This window comes from Vulpes vulpes, chromosome 11 (assembly GCF_048418805.1).
Source record: "Vulpes vulpes isolate BD-2025 chromosome 11, VulVul3, whole genome shotgun sequence".
NCBI classification, from domain to species: Eukaryota; Metazoa; Chordata; class Mammalia; order Carnivora; family Canidae; genus Vulpes; species Vulpes vulpes.
This window is the reverse complement of record NC_132790.1, coordinates 26108919-26133750: the sequence shown is the minus strand read 5'-3', so window position 1 is coordinate 26133750 and position 24832 is coordinate 26108919. Positions and strand designations below refer to the sequence as shown.

The 24832-nt window shown below is 38.2% G+C and overlaps 1 protein-coding gene and 1 long non-coding RNA gene across 3 annotated transcripts in view; one reads left to right on the top strand and one right to left on the bottom strand.

Annotated features, from left to right (window-relative positions):
* Positions 1 to 2944: 2944 nt before the first annotated feature.
* Positions 2945 to 6145, bottom strand: LOC140594414 (uncharacterized). Its single transcript, XR_011995133.1, has 2 exons — positions 5600 to 6145; positions 2945 to 5429 (listed from the first exon to the last, which is right to left on the bottom strand). It is a non-coding gene; the product is annotated as an uncharacterized lncRNA (long non-coding RNA).
* Positions 6146 to 6241: 96 nt separating this feature from the next.
* Positions 6242 to 24832, top strand: part of PGM2L1 (phosphoglucomutase 2 like 1) — a 52966-nt gene continuing 34375 nt past the window's right edge. For both annotated transcript variants that reach the window (XR_011995132.1, XM_026010490.2), the window contains exon 1: positions 6242 to 6702. Coding sequence is in view for 1 of the 2 variants with exons in the window: in XM_026010490.2 (XP_025866275.1) it covers positions 6592 to 6702 (111 nt within the window). In the remaining variant the exon portion in view is untranslated. The remainder of the gene's footprint in view (positions 6703 to 24832) is intronic.

The following is a 24832-nucleotide window of genomic DNA, read 5'->3' as shown; positions in this document are numbered from 1 at the left end:
CAGCTCAGGGTGATATCTCAGAGTCCCAGAATTGAGTCCCACATCATGCCTCTTGCATGGAGCCTGCTTCTCCTCCCTCTGCCTATGTCTCTGCCTCTCTCTGTGTCTCTCATGAATAAATAAAATCTTAAAAAAATAATAAATTAATTTTTACAAAAAGACTGTGAAAAGATAGGGATGAGGGAATGGGTAAAACAGGTGAAGGGGCTTATAAGATGTACAAACTTTCAGTTATAAACTAAGTTTATAGAGATGAAAAGGACAGCATAGGGAACATTGTCAATATCGCAGTGATGTATGGTGGCAGATGGTGACTACATTTATTGTGGTGAGTACTGAGTAATGTATAAAATTGTCAAATCACTATGTTGTACACTTGAAACTAATATAACACTGTATGTTGACTATACTGTAATAAATGAAGGAATGTGAAAGACAACCCACAGAATGAGGAGAAATATTTGCAAATCATTTATCTGATTTGTATCAGGAACTTATATCCAGAAACATAAGTAAATCTTACAACTCAATAATAAAAAAACAATTTAAAAAGTGGGAAAAAGATGTGAATAGATAGCTCTCCAAAGATGACATACAAATGGCCAATAAACATATGAAAAGGGGCACCTAGGCCCGTAGTGGTTGAGCGTCTGCCTTTTGCTTAGATTATGATCTTAGGGTCCTGAGATAGAACCCAGAGTTGGGCTCCATGCCAAGCACTGAGCACAGAGCCTGGAGACTGCTTAAGATTCCCTCCCTCTCTCTGCCCCTTTGCATATCCCATGCTTGCTCGCTCTCTAAAAAACAAACAATCAAATAAATATTTTAAAAATGGCTAGAATCAAAAAGTAAGATATAACAAGAGTTGGAAAATCTGTGGGAAAACCCTCACATACTGCTGGTAGGAATGTAAATGGTGCAGCTGCTTTGGAAAACAGGCCGATCCTCAAATGATTAAATACAGAGTTACCACAAGATCCAGCCAATCACCTAAGAGAAATGAAAACATATACCACACATAAACTGTACATGAATATTTGTAGCAGCGTTATAGCCAAAATTAATAGCTAAAGGACAGAAACAACCCAAATGTCATCAATGGACAAACCGATCAACAAAATGTAATACAGCCATACACTGCAATATTATTCAACTGCAAAAAGAAATTAAATAGTCCTATATGCTGCAACATGTATGGTCTTTTAAAACATTATGCTAGGGATGCCTGGATGGCTCAGTGGTTGAGCATCTGCCTTTGGCTCAAGGCATTACCTCAGAGTCCTAGGATCGAGTCCTGCATCAGGCTCTCCACAGCGAGCCTGCTTCTCCCTCTGCCTGTGTCTCTGCCTGCTTTTCTGTGTCTCTCATGAATAAATAAATAAAATCTTTTTAAAAATAAAATTAAATATGCTAAGTGGAAAAAGTCAGTCACAAAAAGACCACTTATTATATGATTCCATTTGTATGAAGGGAATTCTACATTTTACTTGTTGTTGTGTCCCTTTGGAGTTTTATGTAATAGGGCTAAAAGTAGGGAATTGTTTACAAGATATTTCCTTTCTTGACTTTTCTCTTTTTTTAAAACAGAGTTCTCTAGAGTTCATGTCAAGTATCCTTGTGAGCAACAAGAAAATACTTCTCAGGGTACCTGGGTGGCTCAGTTAGTTAAGCTACTGCGTTTGGCTCAGGTCACGATCTTGGGGTTCTGGGATCGAGCCCCACATCAGACTTCCTGCTTAGCAGGGAGCCTCTTCTCCCTCTCCCCGCTGCCTGTGCTCGCTCTCAAATAAATAAAATCTTAAAAAAAAAAACCACACAAAATAATACTTCTCTTTTCAGAGAAATCACACAGCAGAATGATAGATTTCCTCAAGATTTAAAGTCTTAAAATAGGAGGGTGATGAGAAAAGAGTCCCTGAAGTTGGCTTGGTGGCAGTACTTCAAGGAATTGGCAAAATTTTCAAGGGGATGGCCATATGATATACTTACAGGCTTTGGGGTTCATAGCCTTAACCAAGTCTCCTGACCACAGCTTATGAAGGGTATGCAAGGAGAAAGCTGTCAGATTTCCAGAGACATTATGATCCTGGACAATACAGATGTTAGCAAAAACCTTGATGAACTAGAGCTATTGACACTTTGTTTCTCTAGTACCATATAAAGCCTGGGTGAGAGGGGAGCTCCTGATATTGATGAAAATTTAATTTCTTGCAACCCGAACAGAATGAGAGCTTTGAGTCTCTCTCTCTCTTTTTTAAGATTTTATTTATTTATTTATGAGAGACACAGAGAGAAGCGCAGAGACACCGGCAGAGGGAGAAGCAGGCTCCATGCAGGGAGCCTGATGTGGGAGTCGATCCTGGGTCTCCAGGATCACACCCTGGGCTGCAGGCAGCACTAAACCACTGCACCACCGGGGCTGCCCAGCTTTGAGTCTCTTAATTCAAAATTTTAAAACAATAAACAAATAGATATTTCTTATACACTTGAGGGTTTTTTTTAATTTTTAAATTTGGAAATAATTTCATATGAAGTTGCAGAAATTAAAATAGTACAAAGATTTTCCATCTATCCTTTTACTCAGATTCACCTATTGTTAAAATTTCCATCTGATATATTATTTCCTGTTTATCTAATAAGCTTGTATGTATATTTATATAATATATACGTGCAACATATATTTGTGTGTGTATATAGTCTTTTTTTCTGAACCATTTGAGGGTAAGTTATATATATATCATGATCCTAAAATATTAAGTCATATATATTAGGACCAAGAGAGACATTCTCTTTCATAAGTACAGTTAGGGTTGCCAGATTTAGAGAACTCAGGGCAAATTCCCACAAAAAAGGAAATGATATCTTGTCATTTGCAACAACATGGATGGAACTAGAGGGTATTATGCTAAGTGAAGTTAAGTCAGTCAGAAAGTGACACACCATATGATTTCACTCATATGTGGAATTTAAGAAACAAAACAAATGAACAAAGGGAAAAAAGAGAGGGAGGCAAACCAAAAAACAGATTCTTAACTATAGAGAACAAACTGATGGTTACCAGAAGAGAGGTGGGTGGGAGGACAGGTGAAACAGGTGATGGGGATTAAGGAATGCACTTGTTGCGATGAACAGGGGGTGATGTAAGGAAGTGTTGAATCACTATGCTATACACCTGAAAATATTACACTGTAGGCTAACTAACTGAAATTTAAATAAAAACTTAAGGGCAGCCTGGGTGGCTCAGCGGTTTAGCGCTACCTTTGGCCCGGGGCGTGATCCTGGAGACCTGAGATCGAGTTCCCCAATGGACTCCTTGCGTGGAGCCTGCTTCTCCCTTTGCTTCTCATGAATAAATAAATAGAATTAAAAAAAATAACTCTGGGCAAATTCCAACAGAAATTAAAGCTTCTGAACTCTGAGTAGGAAAACTATCATACTTTCTCTCCTGGACACACACACTATTCCTTGATCTAATGAGTTCTGAGTCTCTTTGGTTACCCTTCAGTTCCTAAGCAATAAGCCAAAGATGCTGGGCAAGGTTTCTGGTAACCAGTGTATACTATAACCTTGTTGATAAAACTGAGGGCTTGATTGATTCTGGAATTGAATTAAAACTTGTACTTCTCCGGTCTTTTATACTTGCCTTATATAATTCCATCTCTTGGAAGTTCTGTTGATTTAGTAGTATTTCTCAGAATTGAATTAAACTTAAGAATTGTCTTATAAAAACCACTACTTATCAAATTTGATATGTGTAGAAATCATCATTGGATCTTATTAAAAATGTAATTCTGATTCTGTAGAACCGGGATGGGGCCTGAAATTTTGTATTTCCTGCAAGACCCTATAAGAAGACCTATTCTGTGTAGCAAGGTTATGGCCATTTATGTCACAATCAATAAATATTTGTTAAATATGTAGGAACCTAGGCCCTATCCCAATGTTCTGAGTCAGAATCTCTGGAGCAGTGGCCAGGAATACATACTTTAAAGTGAACTCCTAGGGGGACACCTGGGCTGCTCAGTAGTTGAGAATCTGCCTCTGGCTCAGGTCGTGATCCCAGGGTCCTGAGATGGAGCCTGCTTCTCCCTCTGCCTATGTCCCTGCCCCTCTCTGTGTATCTCATGAATAAATAAAATCTATAAATACATAAATACATAGAATGAACTCCTAGGAAGATTTGAGAACCAATGGGTTATGGATTTGAAATGCCCTCCACCTTTTTCTCTGCTTATTGATTTTTTGTCCTTCAAAGCCTTGTGCTTGCTGCTCTGGCCTTGTTGCTTTTATTGACCACCTCAGACTGAATTCTTTAATAGTTGTCTGCAGCAAATATTTGTTTATCATGAGTTATCTTTTCTCACACATATCCTGTCTCCCCAGACACATTTTATTTTTCGAAATGAACAGTTTTGTTATATACTTTCTTGTAGCCCTAGCTCCTAGCATAATGCTTAGCATAGAGTAAACATTTAATTAACATTTGTCATGGACAATAATGGTGATGATAGTGAACGATTAACTTATTTTCAGGGCACGTGGTTGCTTCCCAGGCCTTGTATGATTATTTTTTTAAAAAGTTTTGTTTATTTATTCATGAGAGGCAGATAGAGAGAGAGAGAGAGAGAGAAGCAGGCTCCATGTAAGGAGCCCAACATGGGACTCGATCCGGAGACTCCAGGACCACGCCCCAGGCCGAGGGCAGGCGCCAAACCGCTGAGCCACCCAGGGATCCCCGGCCTTGTGTAATTAAAAATCTGCTGATTCCAAAAAGGAAACACCCAACTGCTTAGCAAAGACTGTCAATCCCAACTGTGGCACGTTATTTTTCAGGTATTGACACTACGATCCTTCTGTATCTTGGTAGCTTGGATTTTATTATGGTGAATGGCTTGTCAAAGGAAAGAAAGGAATACTTTGAATTTATTATGTTTTTTATCTGTGAACCCTAAAGCACTCTAAAGCCATTTATTAAGTTACTGTATACCCATGGTGTAAATATTACACCCTCTCTACAAAAACGCTGACTAGGGAAAGAGCTGTAAAATACTCGGCCAAACTCACAGAGTCATTTTAAGAAGGCCAAACCAGAAAGAATCAGTAGCAGCTGAGTGTGACCGGTAAGCCTTTCTCAACATCCCCCAGACCTCAAGTTGCGTGACTTTGCAAGGTGAGCGTTCCAGAGGAGAGAAGCCAGGATAAGAAGAAATTGACGATTATCTCAATCATCTTTTTTCTTCCTCCGTATGCCGATTGCCATTGCTCTTTGTATCCCTCTTATGACGCTTGTACACTGTCGCTTGTGTTACGGTTAAATGCTGACCCATCTTCCCTCCTTAACTTCCTTGCCTGTTTTTGCAATCAATCTTGTTCTCCCTCCTCCTCCACTGCAGTAGCAGAGAAAAAAAAGAACTGCCAGCAGACGAGATCTGAAACGAGGGGGAAAAAAATTTAAAAATTAAAAAAACAAAAAAAAACAAAAACGAGTTTGGCACCCTGGTTCCATCACTTAGGAAATTCTGCCTCTTTGAAAAAGTCCCTTCACTCTGAGGTACTTTCCTCTTTGTTTGTAAAATAGGGATAGATCACGCCCACCTACCTCACAAGATGGTTGAAGCGACAGAACAAGATTCGTAAACTGTAAAGCATTAAATGGATAGAAGCGGTCCCCTTACTCCATCAGTCCTGGTTTGAATTAATTTAACTCCAGGGCAACATTGCGCAGCAAAGCAGGGACAGGGCGTGTCCACAGGGAACAGCCTCGAGGCAATATCTTTTTGAGGAGAGGGAGAGCGCGGAGCCGCTGGGTGTTGTAGTCTTTGCGGCAGTCTCCACAGGTCTTGGGGAAAGAAAAGGACTACAATTCCCGTGAAGCCGTGCGGAAACAGTCCCTTGCACCCTCCCGCCAAGTGCGTTCCCCAGGCTGAAGCGAGAGGCCGAAGGGGGTCCTAGGAGCGCGCGCGCCGTCGGTCCGCGGAGCGATCGCTGAGGAGGGCTGCTGGTGGTGGCCGTGGTAGCTGAGGAAACGAGACGCACGGGAATGTGCTACGGGATAGAGAATATATCCTGTAACAAGGGATAAGACGCGTGGCAAGAGTCAAATTAAAAAATAAAAAGCCGTGCCTAACCCCTCATCACCCTAGCTGATGCTACCTCGCGCTACTGCGGAGGGGCCGGGAGCGCGCTCTCCCGCTCGCGCTTCACGCCCCAGGGACTTAAATCAGCAGGGGCGGGAAGGGGCGGGGCCTGCGGCGCACGGGGCGGGGCGTAGGGCGGCGGCAGCGGCGGCGGCGGCAGCGGCCACGACCCAGACATCTGGGACTGTTGTTGTTCTCTCGCGGCGGGACTGCCTCAGTCCTTTCGCGCAGAAAGAGATCCCGAGCTGGTTTGGTGGGAGCGGGCGGCCGCATCCCTCTTCTCTCCTGCTTCCCCGAAGCTGCAGCAGGAGCTGGCTCAGACACCCTGCGGGTGGTCTCCGATGCCCGTCAGTGAGGAGGGGGCGTAGAACCCTGGTGAGCGCATCTCAGCCTCCCCACCCGCCAGATCTGTCTTCGCCGGCCCCCCAGGCCCTCACACCCCAGTCTGGCTGCCATGGCTGAAAACGCAGAGGGAGACCTGAACTCCAACCTGCTGCACGCCCCCTACCAAACCGGGGATCCTCAGCTAGACACGGCCATCGGGCAGTGGCTCCGTTGGGATAAGGTGGGTACCTGGTCCAGCCCGGCATCCGCCCGGTCCTCCCGTACGCCCTCCCACACGCAGTCTGCCCTTCCCGGTCCCCACCCGGTCTGGTGCTCGGCAGGCTGCAGAGGAGATGGCTCAGGCCAGCCGTTGGGGGCCAGCGGTGCCGGGCGTTGCCACCCACCTATGCCTGGGCTGCCTCCCCGGGACCGTCTCAGCCCCGCTGCCTGTAGTCTCTTTTGCAGTGCGCGGAATTGCAGCCTCCCTTTCTCACCCCCCCCCCCCCCCACCGCCCTTCAAGTGCACGTCGTCTCTCTCTCTCTCTCTCAAAATTATTATTATCATCATCATCGTCTTAAGTTAAACCTTTCATAGAGCTATTTCCTTTCTTCTCCCTTGACTTCCTTGTCTGCAAACCTGAAAGTGGGTTTTGGTACCCTTTTTAGATGTCTCTAACCGCTCACCGCTTTGCTTCTGGTCTGGTGTGTTTCCACCTTCCGTCGCTAGGTAGTCGCTGGTCTTTTATCATTCCCCGGTATTCTCTAGTATCACCTTTTGCTCTCGAGAAAGGTAAGAGTTGTCTTACCTCTTTATTTCCCTTGTCAGGAGTTATTTTCTGGAAGCAGCCTGTTCAAAGAATCACGTTTTCACGGTTTCGTTTGATGTTCCTGATACGGAAGTGTTTTTGCTTTACCCACTGCTTTTCCTCCTCTGCCCCTAACACCCCCTCCAAGTTGTTGGGGTGATTTCATCTTGTGCAGGCAGATGGGATGGATATGTGAGAGCCAGAGTTAAAACGCAGTTCTCGCACTTGTAGAAGAGGCCGCATCAGAGGAAGATGATCCAAGCTTTTGCTTTGTCAAGTGCATTAAATGCGTTGTTGAAGTAGAGAAGGCAACGGATTTGAAATAGAATTAATAATAGTGAATGAAGAAATTAGTATGGCGGTATGTGAAATCGTGTACAAAAGAATTTCCCAAAGGATTCGCTTTCTTAAAAAGTCTTTTCACTTTGCTCATTCGTGCATTTAGCAAAAAATATTTATTGAGCATTGGGTAACGTTTTCTGAGTCTGTTAGGGCCACGGAATGAATACTAATGGTGAGAAAATAGAAGGGTTTCTGCCCTCAACAAGCTTTCAGTTAGCAGATAAGACCAACAAATAAGCAATTGCAATAAGTTAGTTACTGTTACTTGATCATATGCATCTTGGACGTTCTGTTCTTCCTCTGGAGTCTAAACCAGTGCTTCTCAAACCTTAAAGTCTTTACAGATCATCTGGATCTAAAATGCAGATTCACAACTGATAGGTCTGGGGTAGGGTCTGAGATTCTTCCTCAAGAATGAGCAACCAGGTGATACAAATACTGCTGGTCTGTGGACCACTTGGAGCGGGAAGACTCTAGAGTGTTCTGATTCAAAAATCAAATTAAAGAAATCGCTCTCTTATTATAGTATTTGACCATATACATATATTTTTTAAGTCAAGTGTGCAGAATTTGTGATATCCCATTAATTACCATAAGGACGTGTAAAAAGCGAGTAACTTTAAAGCCATTTGCTGGAGGTCAGCTTGGTAAAAGAGCTAAAGCTTAGCATACAAATATATTACAAACTGACTATATAAGTGTCTTCAACAGGGAAGCCTAACCAAATTATATGAATGATAACCTTATATGTTTAATATGGATGTTTTTGGGGATCCCTGGGTGGCGCAGCGGTTTGGCGCCTGCCTTTGGCCCAGGGCGCGATCCTGGAGACCCGGGATCGAATCCCACGTCGGGCTCCCGGTGCATGGAGCCTGCTTATCCCTCTGCCTGTGTCTCTGCCTCTCTCTCTCTCTCTGTGACTATCATAAATAAATAAAATTAAAAAAAAATTTAATATGGATGTTTTTGTTTAAAGCCATCTGCTTTCATTGGTATTTTCATTGCTATTTTAAGGAAGTGAAAGTGGTTGGGCCCTTATTGTCCCTAAAGAGAAAGGAAGAGTCATGAAATTTGAAAACACTTGTAGAATTCCAACACAATTTAATTTACTAGTAACTACCATGTATGTGAAAGCTTTTGACCCCAACAATAGGAATTTGTATTCATTACCATGGATGAGATCTTTTGTTCTTTTTAGGTACCAGTTTTGTCTATACTTTTCCTAATGAGTCTCTTGATTGATTTTTTTAAAAGATTATTTGAGTGAATTAATATTTATTCATTGTCTATGCTGTGTCTAGGTATTATTGGGATATATGGAAATATAAAAAGACTATAAAATGTGTATATACATAAAAAGATAACACTAGGGCAGTATTGGTGGTAATTAAATGTTTTATAGGCAGTCCTTATAGGAATTCAGAAGTCAGAGTGACCTGTGGACTGGGATGATCAAGGAAGACTTTATAAAATGGGATACATATAAAAAGAATGAGAGGAGTCTTTATTGAAAATGGAAGAGAAATTCTTAAATTATATTTAAAGTACCCTCTCTATTTTTTTTTTTTAAAGATTTTATTTACTCATGATAGACAGAGAGAGAGAGGCAGAGACACAGGCAGAAGGAGAAGCAGGCTCCATGCAGGGAGCCTGACGTGAGACTTGATCCCAGGTCTCCAGGATCACGCCCTGGGCCAAAGGCAGCACTAAACCGCTGAGCCACCCAGGCTGACCAGAGTGCCCTCTCTATATAAGATACTAACTAAAAACCTGTGGAAGATACAAAGATGAAATAGATAGGGATTATATCTTCAAAAAACATAGAAGGGAAAATGAAACAAAAGCTCACAAAGGGAACAAGTAATACGTGTCCTTAACTGAGGAAGAAATCTAAATAATTTAAATAATTGTTTCATAAAAATAATAATTGATCCCTCTTATAATGGGAAGTAATACTTTTAATTGGTAAATAAAGGTGTATTTAATGTAGACTGATAGTGTGGGTAACCTAGGCTATATCCCAGGGCACTGAAATTTAGAGTGCAGAAATGTAAAATAATAGATCAAACCTTCAGCATTTATTACATGACATGCTGACAACATAGTGTTTTAGAAGAGGAACTGAGTTTAATACCTGATTAATATCTATTTAGTGAAAAAAAAAAAAGGAACCTATCACATGTGGCTGCTTCTGAATGACTCTGCTTGCCTAGATCACCAAAATTGCTAGTTTTAGCCTTGGTAGGGTGATGTACTTAGAAAAATCTTCATGAAAAAAAAAGTGCTACTTGTGCTAAACTTTCAGAATTGGTTAAAATTTAGATTTGTCAACATAGGATCTATTCCAAGCAGATATAGAAAGTTTGTGTACTTAGAATATTTGTTTCTGCTGTAGCTTTGGTTTGGATACATAGAGAGAAATTATTGGAAAGGTATGTAGAGACAGATCATAGAAAAGCTTCAGTATGTCTTTAGCGGCCTTGAATAAATAAAAGTGTATATAAGTGTTAAAAAGAAAATAATGCAACAAGAAAGGTTTTTTATTGGGCAGTCTGGGATACCCCATGTAATTTCCATGGGGTGGCATTATGTTGGTAAATTTCTTTTTAAGATTTTATTTATTTATTCATAGAGACACACAGAGAGAGACAGAAACAGACACAGGCAGAGGGAGAAGTGGGCTCCATGCAGGGAGCCTGACATGGGACTCAGTCCTGGGTCTCCAGGATCACGCCCCAGGCTGCAAGCGGCACTAAACTGCTGTGCCACTGGGGCTGTCCCCTGTCTTGGTAAATTTACCATAGTTCACTAACTGACCCTCAGTTTTTAAGCCTTCAGATTGTGTCTCTCTTGTCTCAGGATGAATTCACCCTCAAGAAACTGAAACTGATGTCTGAATTCAGAATGTAATTTTATTAATTTATAGTACAGATGTAATGTAAGTGGATTTGTCTCTAATCAGGGTATTTTCTAGACGTACCATAAGGGAAGTCAAAGAATCGGAAGATTTTTAGTGATCATGAAATCAAATCACAGGGATTCAGATACATGACTACATGTTCAACAGCATTGGCCTGTAATAAGTAAATGCTACCATTCTATGATGGAACTATCCTACCACTGGAACCCAACAAGTCCATGGTTCAAGGTGTTCTTCCTCCAGGTAATGTACAGATGGCTTCTGTCGTGCTCTCTCCCTTCTATGTTCTAGATCTAAGGCCCTCACTTTCTTCTACTTCTTTCAATGTTTTCATACATTCTATCACATTATAAACAAGTCTTCACTGGCCTAGAAGCCAGATTCTCTGTAACATGACTACTATCACCTGTTTCTGATCTACAGTAAATTTTAACTTTTTGAAAGCAGATATAACCAAGATATTGAGTCCTGCTCAAGTTTGGGTGCGTGAATGTGTGGGTGGGGAGTGGAACAGGACACAGGGCAGCGCTGTTCAGCCAGTTGGAGCAGCAACAGCTATATTGACAAAATGTGCAGGCAGAGATTGGCCATGGCATTTTGAAAAATAGTGGGTAGAGCACTCTGGTCTCAAAATGTAGGTGTATGCTGAGAAAGGATAGAATATAAAGTTAAAGATGGTTTAGGTTAGGTTAAGGCTATGAAATGCCTGAAAATAGAAATAAAAGACTTTAAGCCAGTGATTTTCAGATATCTAGCATAGTTAAACTTTTTCAAGCAAAATATAGCCCTGGAAAATGGTGAATGGGGATCCCTGGGTGGCACAGCGGTTTAGCGCCTGCCTTTGGCCCAGGGCGCGATCCTGGAGACACGGGATCGAATCCCATGTCGGGCTCCCGGTGCATGGAGCCTGCTTCTCCCTCTGCCTATGTCTCTGCCTCTCTCTCTTTCTCTCTCTCTCTCTCTGTGACTATCATAAATAAAAATTTTAAAAAATAAAAAAAAAGGAAAATGGTGAATGAATTTCCTTTTAAATCATCATTGTGTGATGGAAAATATACCCAAGAAACACCTCTACAAAGGCAGTCTTGTGTAATTTTATCGTATAGAGACCTAAAGAAGTTGTGGTAGAGCCTAACCAGGGCTTGTATCTGTCAGCTAGTTCAATTTTTACAAATACTCATTTATATTCCCTTTCTTGGTTCACATTTTTCTAATACTTAATTTGGTCTTTAATCACTGAAGAGAACAGAATACACATGGCTTTATTAATTTGGGGAAAATAGTACTTCCTAGTTGAATATATTTGTGTAGTTTTCAAACCGTGTAAAATATTCTAAATTTCATTTGATGCTCACAGCAACCCTGAATGGTAGGCGAGCTGGATAGTAGTTATCCCCATTTTTACAAGTAAAGAAACTTAATTTCAGAAAAGGTAAATGACTTACTCAAGGATGTATAATTTTTAAGCAGTAGAGTTGGGACTAGAATCAAGGTTACCTGACCTTTACTCTAGTTTTCTTATCACTGAACTATACTCTGTAACCTGAATATTTAGTAAATGTTAGTGATATACACCAGGTTTCAAGGACTTCATTAAAATGATTTTATTGGCTTATGTTAAACCTGAGTAGGATGTAATTGCAGAATAAATGTCATGGAATTTTTTTTAAGAGCTGAATTTGCGTATCAACAGTTGCTTTGGTCTCCCTAGCAACATTTCTCCCTCTGAGTAATTTCGTACATATAAATGAGGGTTTGAATTTATTTTACTTCTTAGAAATAAAATTCATTTTTCTTTTTATTTCCACATTTCTTACATTTTCCCCCTCAGTTTCCATCATTTCATCTTCCATGCATTTTTATTCATTTCAAAAAATACATACTTATGATAAAAAAGAAAAGTACAAAAAGGAACATAATAGAAAACGATGATGTTCCTAACTGCTTCTTGTTTTTGATTTGTTCCTTACAAGCTATTTTTAGCTGTTTTTAGTTATTCTCATGGTTACCATCAAAAGACTAAATAATATGCTAGTACCACTAGTCCTGGATTTATTTTATGCATTATTTGTCAAATATATGCTGTAAAAACTCAGAGCTTATGTACACCATTCTCTCTCTCCTAAATTTCAACATTTACGTTTTAGTTATTCACTTAAAAGTTTAAATGTACTTAGTGCTGGGATCCCTGGGTGGTGCAGTGGTTTAGCCCCAGCCTTTGGCCCAGGGCGCGATCCTGGAGACCCGGGATCGAATCCCACATCGGGCTCCCAGTGCATGGAGCCTGCTTCTCCCTCTGCCTATGTCTCTGCCTCTGTGTGTGTGTGTTTGTGTGTGTGACTATCATAAATAAATAAATAAATAATTTTTTAAAAATGTACTTAGTGCTAACTCACAAATGCAGAGCTCCCAATTGCCCATTTTATTTAAGAGGACAGTGGCAGAAAACAAACCTACATACACAAAAATAGAGAAAACCCATACCATCTTCCGAGAAAAATCTGGGGATACCAATGACTGACCAAGGATTAAGTTATGTAAAGGAAAGAAACAGCATGAAAACCAAAGAAAAAGAAAGCAATGGGTCCAGAAAAAAAAAAAAGAAAGAAAGAAAAGCTGAGGTTAACGAGATATATAGAACTTTAAAAATTTTTAGATTAAATTTAAAGAGACAATTCCATCAAATGAGGAAAGATGCTATGAAAAGGAATCAAAAGCAAGAATGAACTCTTGGAAGTTAAGAGAGAGAAAATGACTGAATCCTTCTCTACCTTCTGCCAAATGCAATAGAAACTATAAAAACTTAAGTTGAGGAAACCTACAGCAAAAAGGATATAGGAAATATAAGGGAAGCTGACATGGAGGAACTACTCCAGTGGAAAGAAATCCCAAATGACTATGGTGCCCTAGATCCACATTGGGCTTCAAGAAATGTGTCTTGAAAAAGAATGATACACACATGCCGTAAATAATAAAAAACTGGAAGATATTAATGATATGGTGAAGATGGTATATTTCTCTGGCAATAACATTAAAAAAAGAAAAGCAGTTTTCTACAGATAGTTCAGAAGAAGGGAGGGGAGGAAGGAGGGATGGGAGGAAGGAAGGAAAGAAGGAAGACCTCAGTAAGCAAGTTATGGTCTGAACATGAAGCAAACTGAAACAGGGCGTGATTTTGAACAACCAATTGATAGGACTTAAGAAAAAATTCCTTTTGATCCCAATACCTTCAGGAGACATAGATGGGCCTGAACAGAAGCAAATTTTATCCAAACCCACAACAGGGATCCACAGTGAACAATATTTAGATGATCTTAACTTGGTGTTCACATTATGTTCAATTTTGAGGATCAACCTGAAGACAAAATGTAAGATTTAATTATTTATATTGTGGTGAGAAAACACAACATAAAATTTACCATCATAACCATTTTTAAGTGTACAGTTCAGTAGTATTAATTATACTCACATTGTGAAATGCATCTCTAGAATATTTTTCATCTTTTAAGTCTGAAATCCACCCATTATATAGGTCCCTTTTTGCCTCCCCCCCCCATTCCCTGGTAACCACCATTCTACTCTTTCTATGAATTTGACTATTTTAGATACTTCATAGAAAGAAAATCATATAGTATTTGTCTTTTTGTAACTAGTTTATTCCACTTAACATAATGTCTTTAAGGTTCATCATGTTGTAGCATGTTACAGGATTTCCGTCTTTAAAACTGAATAATATGGTATACCATATTTTGTTTATACATTTAAGCATCAGTGGACACTTGGGTTGCATCCAGCCCTTGGCCATTGTGAACTGTGCTGCTGTGAACATACATGTGCAAATATTTCATCAAGACCCTGTTTTCAATTATTTTAGCTATAAACCCAGAAATGAGATTACTGGAACAAAATGTAGACATTAGAGGCATAAGTAGGGTTTTGGCTTACTGTGCTTTGTTTCATGCTCCTTTCTGACTTTCAGAAATATGTTGAAATTTCATATACTCCTTCAGGACCCACTGACCCCTTCTCCAGTTCTTTTTGCATTGTGGATTTAGTCCTTTGATACCTTTACTGTCATTTGAAAAATTCCCAGGGACACCTGGGTGGCTCGTGGTTGAGCATCTACCTTCAGCTCAGGGCATGATCCTGGGATCCCGGGATTGAATTCCGAATCCATCTTCCTGCAGGGAACCTGCTTCTCCCTCTGCCTGTCTCTGCCTCTCTCTGTGTCATGAATAAATAAATAACATCTTAAAAAATAATAATAATAAAAATAAAATAAATTCTCAGGAAGAAGAGGAGTCTTTCATCTTCAAATGAAATTCTCTATTATTTTTTCAAATTAAAAATGTACTTAAAAGTGGAAGCAACCAAGATGTCTTTCAGTAGGTGAATGGGTAAATAAACTTTGGTATATCCACACAGTAGAATACTATATATTGATTTTTTTTAAATAACCTGTCAAGCTACAAAAAAGAAATGAGCCATCCAGCCACAAAAACACAGTTAAAAAACTTTAAATACATACTACTTAATGAAAGAAGCCATTTTATAAAAGCTACGTACTGTCTGACTCCAACTGTATGTCATCCTGAAAAAGGTAGAACTGTGGAGACAATGAAAAAAAATGAACAGGGGAAAGGAGGAAGTAGATGGACCACAAGAGGTTTTTAGAGCAGTGAAGCTATTCTTGTATGATATTATAATATGTAATACATTATGTATTTGTCAAAACCCATATGTAAGTTATGGGCTTCAGTTTATCATATTGGATCAATATTGGATTAATTACAACAAATTACCACACTAATACAAGATGTTCACAACAGGGGAGACTATTGTGAAGGGGGGCATTTATGGGAACTCCCTGTACTATCTGCTCAATTTTCTATAAACCTGAAACTATTCTTTTTTTTTTTAATTTTTATTTATTTATTTTTTGATAGTCACACAGAGAGAGAGAGAGAGAGAGAGGCAGAAACATAGGCAGAGGGAGAAGCAGGCTCCATGCACCGGGAGCCCGATGTGGGATTCGATCCTGGGTCTCCAGGATCACGCCCTGGGCCAAAGGCAGGCGCCAAACCGCTGTGCCACCCAGGGATCCCCCTAAAACTATTCTAAAAAGTAAAGTCTAGGCCGCCTGTCAATAGCATGTGACTCTTGATCTTGATGTCATGAGTTTCAGCCAGCATTGAGGGTAGAGTTTACTTAATAACAAATAAACAAACAAACAAAAGATTTAAAAAGGTACAGTCTATGAATTTTAAAAATATATATGTACTTCAAAGGGAAAGGATTCATATTTGAAAGCACATCCTTTTTTCCCACCTGAAATTTTCAAAATAGGAGGACTGGCTTATTCTGCTTTTTATTTGGGGGCTTTTTTACCCTATCTTTTCTTTCATAAAGGACTTTTGTTTAGTTCCTTCAAGTTTTCTACAAGGCCATTAGAAAGCCTATGTGTATATATCTTTGATCTGGAATTATTTTCCCTCTTTCCTCCTATTTGAAAATTTTGAGGGAGCCTGAGAACCTAATGAAAAGGAATTTGTCTTCATTTGGTTCTTTCAGATTTTACTTGTAAGATACATCGAACTAATCCAATAATGTAAATATTATATTTCACCATATCAGATTTTCATGCTCCTTCCCTGTATTATCTAAGTTAGATTTCTTTCATCCTCTTGGAGAAACAGCATGATTTGCTTGTTTAGTTGTTTTTACACATTTCATGTGTCTGTTCACTTTTTTATAAATATTTTTCCCCAAAATGAAAGGATGATAGTAATTTAGTGCAAATTTTACTAAAATATTTTTTCATTAGTCAGTTTCTCTCTATTGCTAGCTCATATTAAGGCTGCTGCCCTCTGGTGTTGGGAGTTAAAGAGAAAATAATACTTTTCCAGTGGAAAAAAATATAGACGGGTAGGTACTGTATCTAATATGGCGTGGGATCCTTTACACCAGATAATTTAGTGAGCACTGGATCTTACCAAACAGAACTATGACATGGTCATATCAAATGCACAAAATAATATGAAAATTATAATGTAAATGAAAAATCTTATGCTTCTCTGATACATAGGCCTATTAGCTTTCAGCTAACCATAAGATCTCTCTAATATAGGGATCCCTGGGTGGCGCAGCGGTTTGGCGCCTGCCTTTGGCCCAGGGCGCGATCCTGGAGACCCGGGATCGAGTCCCACGTCAGGCTCCCGGTGCATGGAGCCTGCCTGTGTCTCTGCCTCTCTCTCTCTCTCTGTGACTATCATAAATAAAAAAAAAAAAAAAAAAAAAAAAAGTATACCATTAAAAAAAAAAAAAAAAGATCTCTCTAATATAAAGATCTCTTTAATGTAAATGTGGTTTTATTTTGTGGTTTCTGCTTCAGAATTTTTCTCATGTTATTTATGCCTCTGAAATATTTCATTGTTTATGCAGGTAAAATTTACAAAAAACCTAAATGCCCACCAAAGGGGGAAGGATAAACAAATTTGAACACTGCAATAGTTGAATATACTAGATTGGGGATGAATGAATAAAGAATTATGGTATATATATATACTGTGGAATATTATTCATCCATAAAAAGAAAATCCTACTATTTGTGACAACGTAGATGGAACTTGAAGGCATTATGCTAAGGGAAATAAGACACAAGAAAAACAAAGACTATATGATCTCACTTACATGTGGAATCTAAAAAAACCCAAAAGACCAAAAACACACCAAACTTCTAGAGAGATCAGATTTGTGGTTACCAGATGGGGTATGTGTATGCAGTCTTAGAGGAGGGTGGTCAAAGGGTACAAACTTATGGTGTTATGTAAGTACTAGGGATGTAACGGACAATATAATTATAGTTTATAGGGCTATATGATATATTGAAAACATTTAAGAAAGTAGATTCTAGGGGTGCTTGGGTAGCTCAATCAGTTGAATGTCTGAGTCCTGGTTTCGGCACAGGTCATGATCTCAGGGTCATGAGATCGAGTCCCACATTGGGCTCCATACTCAGCAGGGAATCTGCTTGAGATTCTTTCCCATTCCCTTTCCCTTTGCCCCTCTCCCTGCTCTCTCTCTCTCAAATAAATAAATCTCTTTTTTAAAAATGTAGATTCTAAGAGTTTTCTTCACAGAGAATTTTTTTCCTTTTATTGTATCTATATAAGATGTTAACTAAACTTATTATGCTAATCATTTCACAATACCTTGAATAGCATGAAGGTTGGGGCACCAATACCCCAAACAGTTGAAAATCTTCATGTAACTTTTTTAAAAAGATTTTTTTTAAAAGATTTTATTTATTTATTCATGAGAGACACAGAGAGAGAGAGAGGCAGAGACACAGGCAGAGGGAGGAGCAGGTTCCATGCAGGAAGCCTGATGTGGGACTCAATCCTAGGTCTCCAGGATCATGCCCTGGGCTGAAGGTGGCGCTAAACCGCTGAGCCACCTGGGCTGCCCTTTTAAAAATATTTTTAAAATTTATTTATTTATTTATTTATTTATTTATTTATTTATTTGAGAACGAGATTGAGAAAGAGAGAAAGAGAGAGAGAGCAGTACAGAGAGGGAGAAGCAGTCTCCCCACTGAGCAGAGAGAGTCTCCCCACTGAGCCCTGATGCAGGGCTCGATCCTAGGACCCTGAGATCATGATCAAAGCCAAAACCAGCTGAGCCACTCAGGCACCCCTGCATGTAACTTTTGACTCCCAGAAAACTTAACAGCCTACTGTAGACCAGAAGCCTTATCAATAAAATAAATAGCTGATTAACACAGATTTATATCTTATATGTATCATAAAATGTACTCTGAAAATAAAATAAGCTAGACAAAATGTTATTAAGAAAATTATAAAGAAGAGAAAATACATTCAGAATACTGTACTGACTTTATTGAAAAAATCTGCATATAAATAGACCTGCTTAGTTCAAACCTGTGTTGTTCAAGGGTCATTGTATATATAAATTAAACCATTATGCTGTATGTCTTAAGCTTACACAGTGATGTCAATTGTTTCTCAGTAAAACAGGAACAAAACAAAACAAAAATAGATCTGTTTGTATTGAAAGGACCCCCAAAATATATTAAGTGAAATAAGTGGCTATATAGAACCTAATGTGCAATTTGATACCATATATATAAAATAAAAAGAGAGAAAGCAAAACTACATTTCTATACATATGTAAATGCTGGTAAAGATTTGGAAGGATGCATCCCAGCAGTTCTGGTTCCCCCCACAGGAGGGGTCTGGGACCAGGGGTAAGAGTCAAAGACATCTTTAGCTTTATGTGTATTATTAGTATTTTTTTTAACTAGGAAAATGTATTGATATAGTTCAAAATTAATAATAATTTTTAAAATACAAATAAAGAGGAGCTCCTGCGTTGCTCAGTTGGTTAAGCATCTAACTCTTCATCTCAGCTCAAGTCTTGATCTCAGGGTCATGCATTCAAGCCCTACATTGGACTCCATGCTGGGCATGGAGCCTACTTTAAAAAATAAATAAAATTAAATAAGATCCAAAAAAAGAACGATTAATTGTCAACTATCTGATGCTTTTTAAGAACCATAGAAATTAAAAGTCAGGAAGACTACGTAAGAAGTAGAATTTGAGCTGGGCCTTCATGGGTAAATAGGATTGAAATAGATGATGAATATGGGAGAAAATTTAAGGTGGGAGGAATAGAAGAATAAAACGGAAAATGATACTGATCAGGAAAATGAAACTGAATGGGCAGCATGCAAGAATAAAATTTTTTTTAACTCGAGTATAGCATACATGTTAGACTGCTGTTGTGAAGATTACGTAAAAGAAAAAGGAAATCTCATGTTTATTGAGTGATCATGTGCCAGATGTGTTAATAGATGCTCTCATGTAAAAAAATCTCTTTTAATCCTTCAAGGATTGTTTGAGGTAGTTATTCCCATTTTTTAACCTATGTAATACAGACTCAGAGAAATGGAGAGAGTATTTGAATCCAAAGAGATTTTGATCTCTGCCCTTTGGGATCTGATTCCCACCCTTCCTGACCTTTATATTTGTTGTAACCGGAATTGGACTCTATTGTTGGTTCTTGGCTGATTAATCTGCCAGAATGCAATTAGGATGAGATGGGTTGGAGATATGGAGGGTAGCCTGGAGACTCTTCTAGAATTATGGATAACAAAGTTTTACATTAGGGTGATTATAGCCTTTTTAACAAATTGACCTCTCCTTTTTAAAAACCACAGAGAATGACAAACCTCTCCTGTTTCGTTACAGTTTGCTAAATTTGAATCAGATCTCCTTTTCAAAGAAATAAATTACAGATTCAATTTAAATTCCTATATCCACTTTACTGATCCCATTTTATTCCCTTCTACCTTTCCCCAAAGTAACCAAGACTTATCTAAGAATACTAGAGTTTTGTCTTAATTTCCTGTTTGGGGGCCCGCCTGCCTGCAGCTCTAATTTTGATCCCAGGGTCCTGGGATGGAGCCACACATTGGGCTCCCTCCTCAGCGGGGAGCCTGCTTCTTCCTTTCACTCTGCCTTCTACTACTCTGCGTGCTTGTGCTCTCTCTGTGTCAAATAAATAAATAAAATCTTTTTTAAAAAATGAATAAATTCCCTGTTTGGTTGAAAAATAGCTTTATTTTCCATTAAATCAAGTAAAGATAACCCTAGAAGCTAAACAGGAGCTAAGTTCCTTTAAAAAAAAAAAAAAAAAAAGCTAAAGGAGCCAAGCTCCTTTAAAAAAAAAAAAAAATCACTTAGGGGCACCTCGGTGACTCAATTAAGTGTCTGTTCAGCTCAAGTCATGTCCCAGGGTCCTGGGATCAAGCCCAATGGGCTCCCTGCTCAGCAGGGAAGAGAAGTCGGCTTCTTCCTCTCTTCTGCTCCTCCCCACTGCTCATATTCTCTGTTGCTCTTTCTCAAATAGATAAATAAAATCTTTTTTTTTTTTAATTTTTAAAAAATAGGAGACGCCTGGGTGGCTCAGCGGTTAAGCGCCTGCCTTCCGCTCAAGGCGTGATCCTGAAGTCCCGGGATTGAGTCCCACATTGGGCTCCCTTCTTGGAGCCTGCTTATCCCTCTGCCTGTGTCTCTGCCTCTCTCTCTTTCTGTGTCTCTCATGAATAAATAAATACAATCTTTAAAATAATTAATTAATTGATTAATCAATTAAAAAATAGGTAATAGGATTTTTAAAAATCCCTTATATAACTTTTGAAAATGAGAATACCGTTAAATTATCCCTAAATAGTACCAGAAGCTACCGTTCCTTTACAAAATGCAAGTCAACAATAAAATAGCATCAATTACAGCCTCAGATGTTCACTAAATAGAAATGTCATATTTTACAATGATAGTAAGTTTCATTTGTGGTTTCTGTAAAATGAGATTCATACTTAATAGAATTAATGATTTAAATGTCCTCTCTCCCAAATATCAGGAAACTTTTATATAATTATCAGGAAAAACTTAACAGTAAGAGAGTTGATACTCTATTACAGTACAATTCACACCCATGAATTTATTTTTGTAATTTGCATGTCTTTTTTTTAACTCTCCTTCATTTTTTTAAACTCTTCTTCATAAATATAATTCAAGTATCTTTCAAGTATTTTATTTTTAACATTAAATTACATTTTTCAAATGTTTTATAAAAGGAGTTGGAAAAAACCACCTAATAGTTGCTTATTTTTAATTCATACTTCATAATGTAAATCGCTATGCATCTGGATTTATGCATATTTCCTCTACTTCAACTTCAGTTTAGGGCTTTTCTAGATATACTTTTTTTTTAAGGTTTTATTTATTTATTCACGAGAGACACAGAGAGAGAGGCAGAGACATAAGCAGAGGGAGAAGCAGGCTCCATGCAAGGAACCTGATGCGGGACTTGATCCCCGGACCCCAGGATCACACCCTGAGCTGAAGGCAGACGCTCAACTGTTGAGCCACCCAGGACTCCCTATATATACTTTTTTTAAAGTCATGCTGATTGAGGTATAATTTATATTTACATAATTGACAGTAAATTTCATTTTTTTAGGTGTTCCATTTAATGAATTTTGAAAAGTATATGCAATTGCAGAACCAACATCACAAAGAGCATTTGTATCACTGCCGAAAATATTCTTGTGCCCCTTTTATAGTGAATCCCCTTGATCTAGCCCTTGTCAACCACTGATCTAATTTTGCCCAGTAGTTGTCAATTAGGATATAGTTCACATGATGTGGGCAGCCCGGGTGGCGCAGCGGTTTAGCGCCGCCTGCAGCCTGGGGTGTGATCCTGGAGGCCCTGGATCGAGTCCCACGTCAGGCTTCTTGTATGGCGCCTGCTTCTCCCTCTGCCTGTGTCTCTCTCTGCCTCTCTCTGTGTCTCTATGAATGAATTAAAAAAAAAAAAATCATTAAAAAAAAGGATATAGTTCACATAATGTGAAATAAAATTCACCATTTTGAAATGTATAAATCACTGGGTTTTAGTATATTCAAAAGGTTGTTCAATTGTCAGCACTCTCCAATTCCCAAACATTTTAATCACCCTAGAAAGAAACTTCATACCCAATAGTAGTCATTCCCCATACCTCCTTCTCCCTCAGCTCCTGACAACCACTCATTTGTCTAGATTTGCCTATTCTGCACCTTTCATATAAATGGAAGCATACTATGGTTGTATGTGGCCTTTGTGTCTGCCTTCCTTCACTTAGCATATTTTCAAAGTTCATCCATGTTGTAGCATGAATCAATACTTATTACAGCTAATTGGCTATATATATCTTCTTTAGTGAATCCTTTGCCCCTTTTTATTTTTATTTTTTAAGATTTTATTTATTTGAGGGATGCCTGAGTGGCTCAGCAGTTAAGCATCTGCCTTCAGCTCAGGACGTGATCCTGGGGTCTGGGGATTGAGTCCTGGATCCGACTCCTGCATGGAGCCTGCTTCTCCTCCCTCTGCCTATATCTCTGCCTCTCTGTGTCTCTCATAAATAAATAAATAAAATCTTTAAAAAAATATATTTTATTTATTTGAGAGCACACGTGGGGTCAGAGAGGGGGAGAGGGAGAAGCAGATTACCTGCTGAGCAGGGATCCTGATGTGGAGCCCATCCCAGGGGCTCGATCCCAGGACCCCAAGATCAGACCCCAGCCAAAGTCAGGCACTCAACTAACTGAGCCACCCAGGTGCCCCTCCTTTGCCTCTTTTTAAATTGGGCGAGTTTTTTTATTGTTGAGTTTTAATAGTTTTTTACTGTTCCTATAGTTTGCATTTGCAAAAATCATACAGGTTATATAGACTTTTTGTGTCTGGCTTCCTTCACTTAACATAATGCTTATGAGATTTATCCATTTTATTGTCTATTTCATCAGTTTATTCCTTTTTATTGCTAAATGTTATTCCATTTTATGGATGTACAACAATCTGTTCATTCATTCACCACTTGATGGACAACTGGTTTCAACTGTTAAGAATAAATCTACCATTAAAATTCACTTACAGATCTTTGTGTGAACATGTTTCATTTCTCTTGGTTAGATCCTCCTGGAATTACATTAAAAATTTAGTGAGAAATTTAAAAATAATTATTGGGTGTTGAATTTTTTCAAATGTTTTCTCTGCATCTACTGAGATATTGTTTTTTCTGTTATTTTTTTAAAATTAAGACTAGTTTTTAAGAGCAGTTTTAGTCAAGAAAAGTATCAGAATACCTGGAGCAAAACAGCAAACATTTGAAATGTTTTATTTTGATTGCCTTATATGAGAAATATTTTTTGTTTAAAGTTTAATGGATACTTGAGTATGACTATGTTATTGAACAGTAAAATTCGGCTCAGTGTGTGTGCTTTGTTAGAAAAAAGACTATGTCTATGTAATCTTAATTTTTTAAATAATCAACATTTTGATCTTTCACACTAATTTTGGTATATTTGGTATTATACTTAAATGATAACAATATATTATATTTGAAATCATATTTTCTGCTTTTTGAATAGTTAGAATATTTATTTCCTGGATATAATTTTTTATATTCATTAAGTGATTATTTCTCAAAGTTTATTAAGCCAATTATTAATAATGAAATCTCACTTTATATGACAAGGATAATCATTCAGATTTATCTAAGCCAATTTAATTTAATCCAATTTCTATACATTTTTTTAAAAAGATAAATTATTTTACTTATATTTGGAATCAAAAGACAAAACAAATGAACAAACAAAAACCAAAAATAGACTCATAAATACAGAGAACAAACTGGTGGTAGCCAGAGGAGAGAGGTGTGGAGGCATGTGCAAAATAGGCAAAAAGGATTGTGAAAAATACAAAATTCCAGTTATGGAATTTCTCCAGTTATGGAGATGAAGAGTACAGCATAAAGAATATAGTCAATAATATTGTGTTAACATGATATGACAGATGGTATAACTAACTACACTCACCATGGTGAACATTTTGTAATCTATAGAATTATTGAATCACTGTGTTTTATACCTAAAACTAATATAATGCTTTCTGTTAACTATATACTTCAATATGAAAAGAAATTTAAAGATAGACAAATTAAATTTATAATTACACAAAGACCCTTAAATGGGAAAAAATTATTGGTTAGCAAGATATATTTTGGATTCAATAAGGAAGCATCTGGTTGGGAAAAACATGTTCTGCTTCAGGTCTCTAGATTTGGATCTTCAAGCTGGCTGACCCCGAGAAGTAAATGTCAGTTGCATTTACCCTTCAGATTTTCAGACTGCAGTTTCCTATTTTAACTTCTGTTTAGAAATAAACTTAAAGGACGCCTGGGTGGCTCAGCAGTTGAGCGTCTGTCTGCCTTTGGCTTAGGTTGTGATCCAGAGGTCCTGGGATCAAGTTCTGCATTGGGCTTCCCGCAAGGAGCCTGCTTCTTCCTCTGTCTGCGTGTCTCTCTCTCTCTCTCTCTCTCTCTGTCTTCATGAATAAATAAATAAAACATTTTTTTAAAAAAAGAAATAAACTTAAATATGTTTTCTCTGTAAATAAAACTGGTATTTATGTTTAGACACTAGCCTCTGTCCGTAACATTTTCAAATGTTATTTACAGCTTTGCCGTTGGATATATTTGAGCCACTACAAAGTCAGTTTTGTATATTGCCTCATCTTTAGATATATAATAATATTAGGATTTGGATTGTAAATACATACTATGTTCTTTTAGATCTGTTCTAATCTTCTAAACAATGAAGTTCACATTTTAAATTGTTTTTAAGCTGTTAGATTTAGTACTAGAATACAAATAGAGTAGATTCAAGTTGTATAAAAATTAT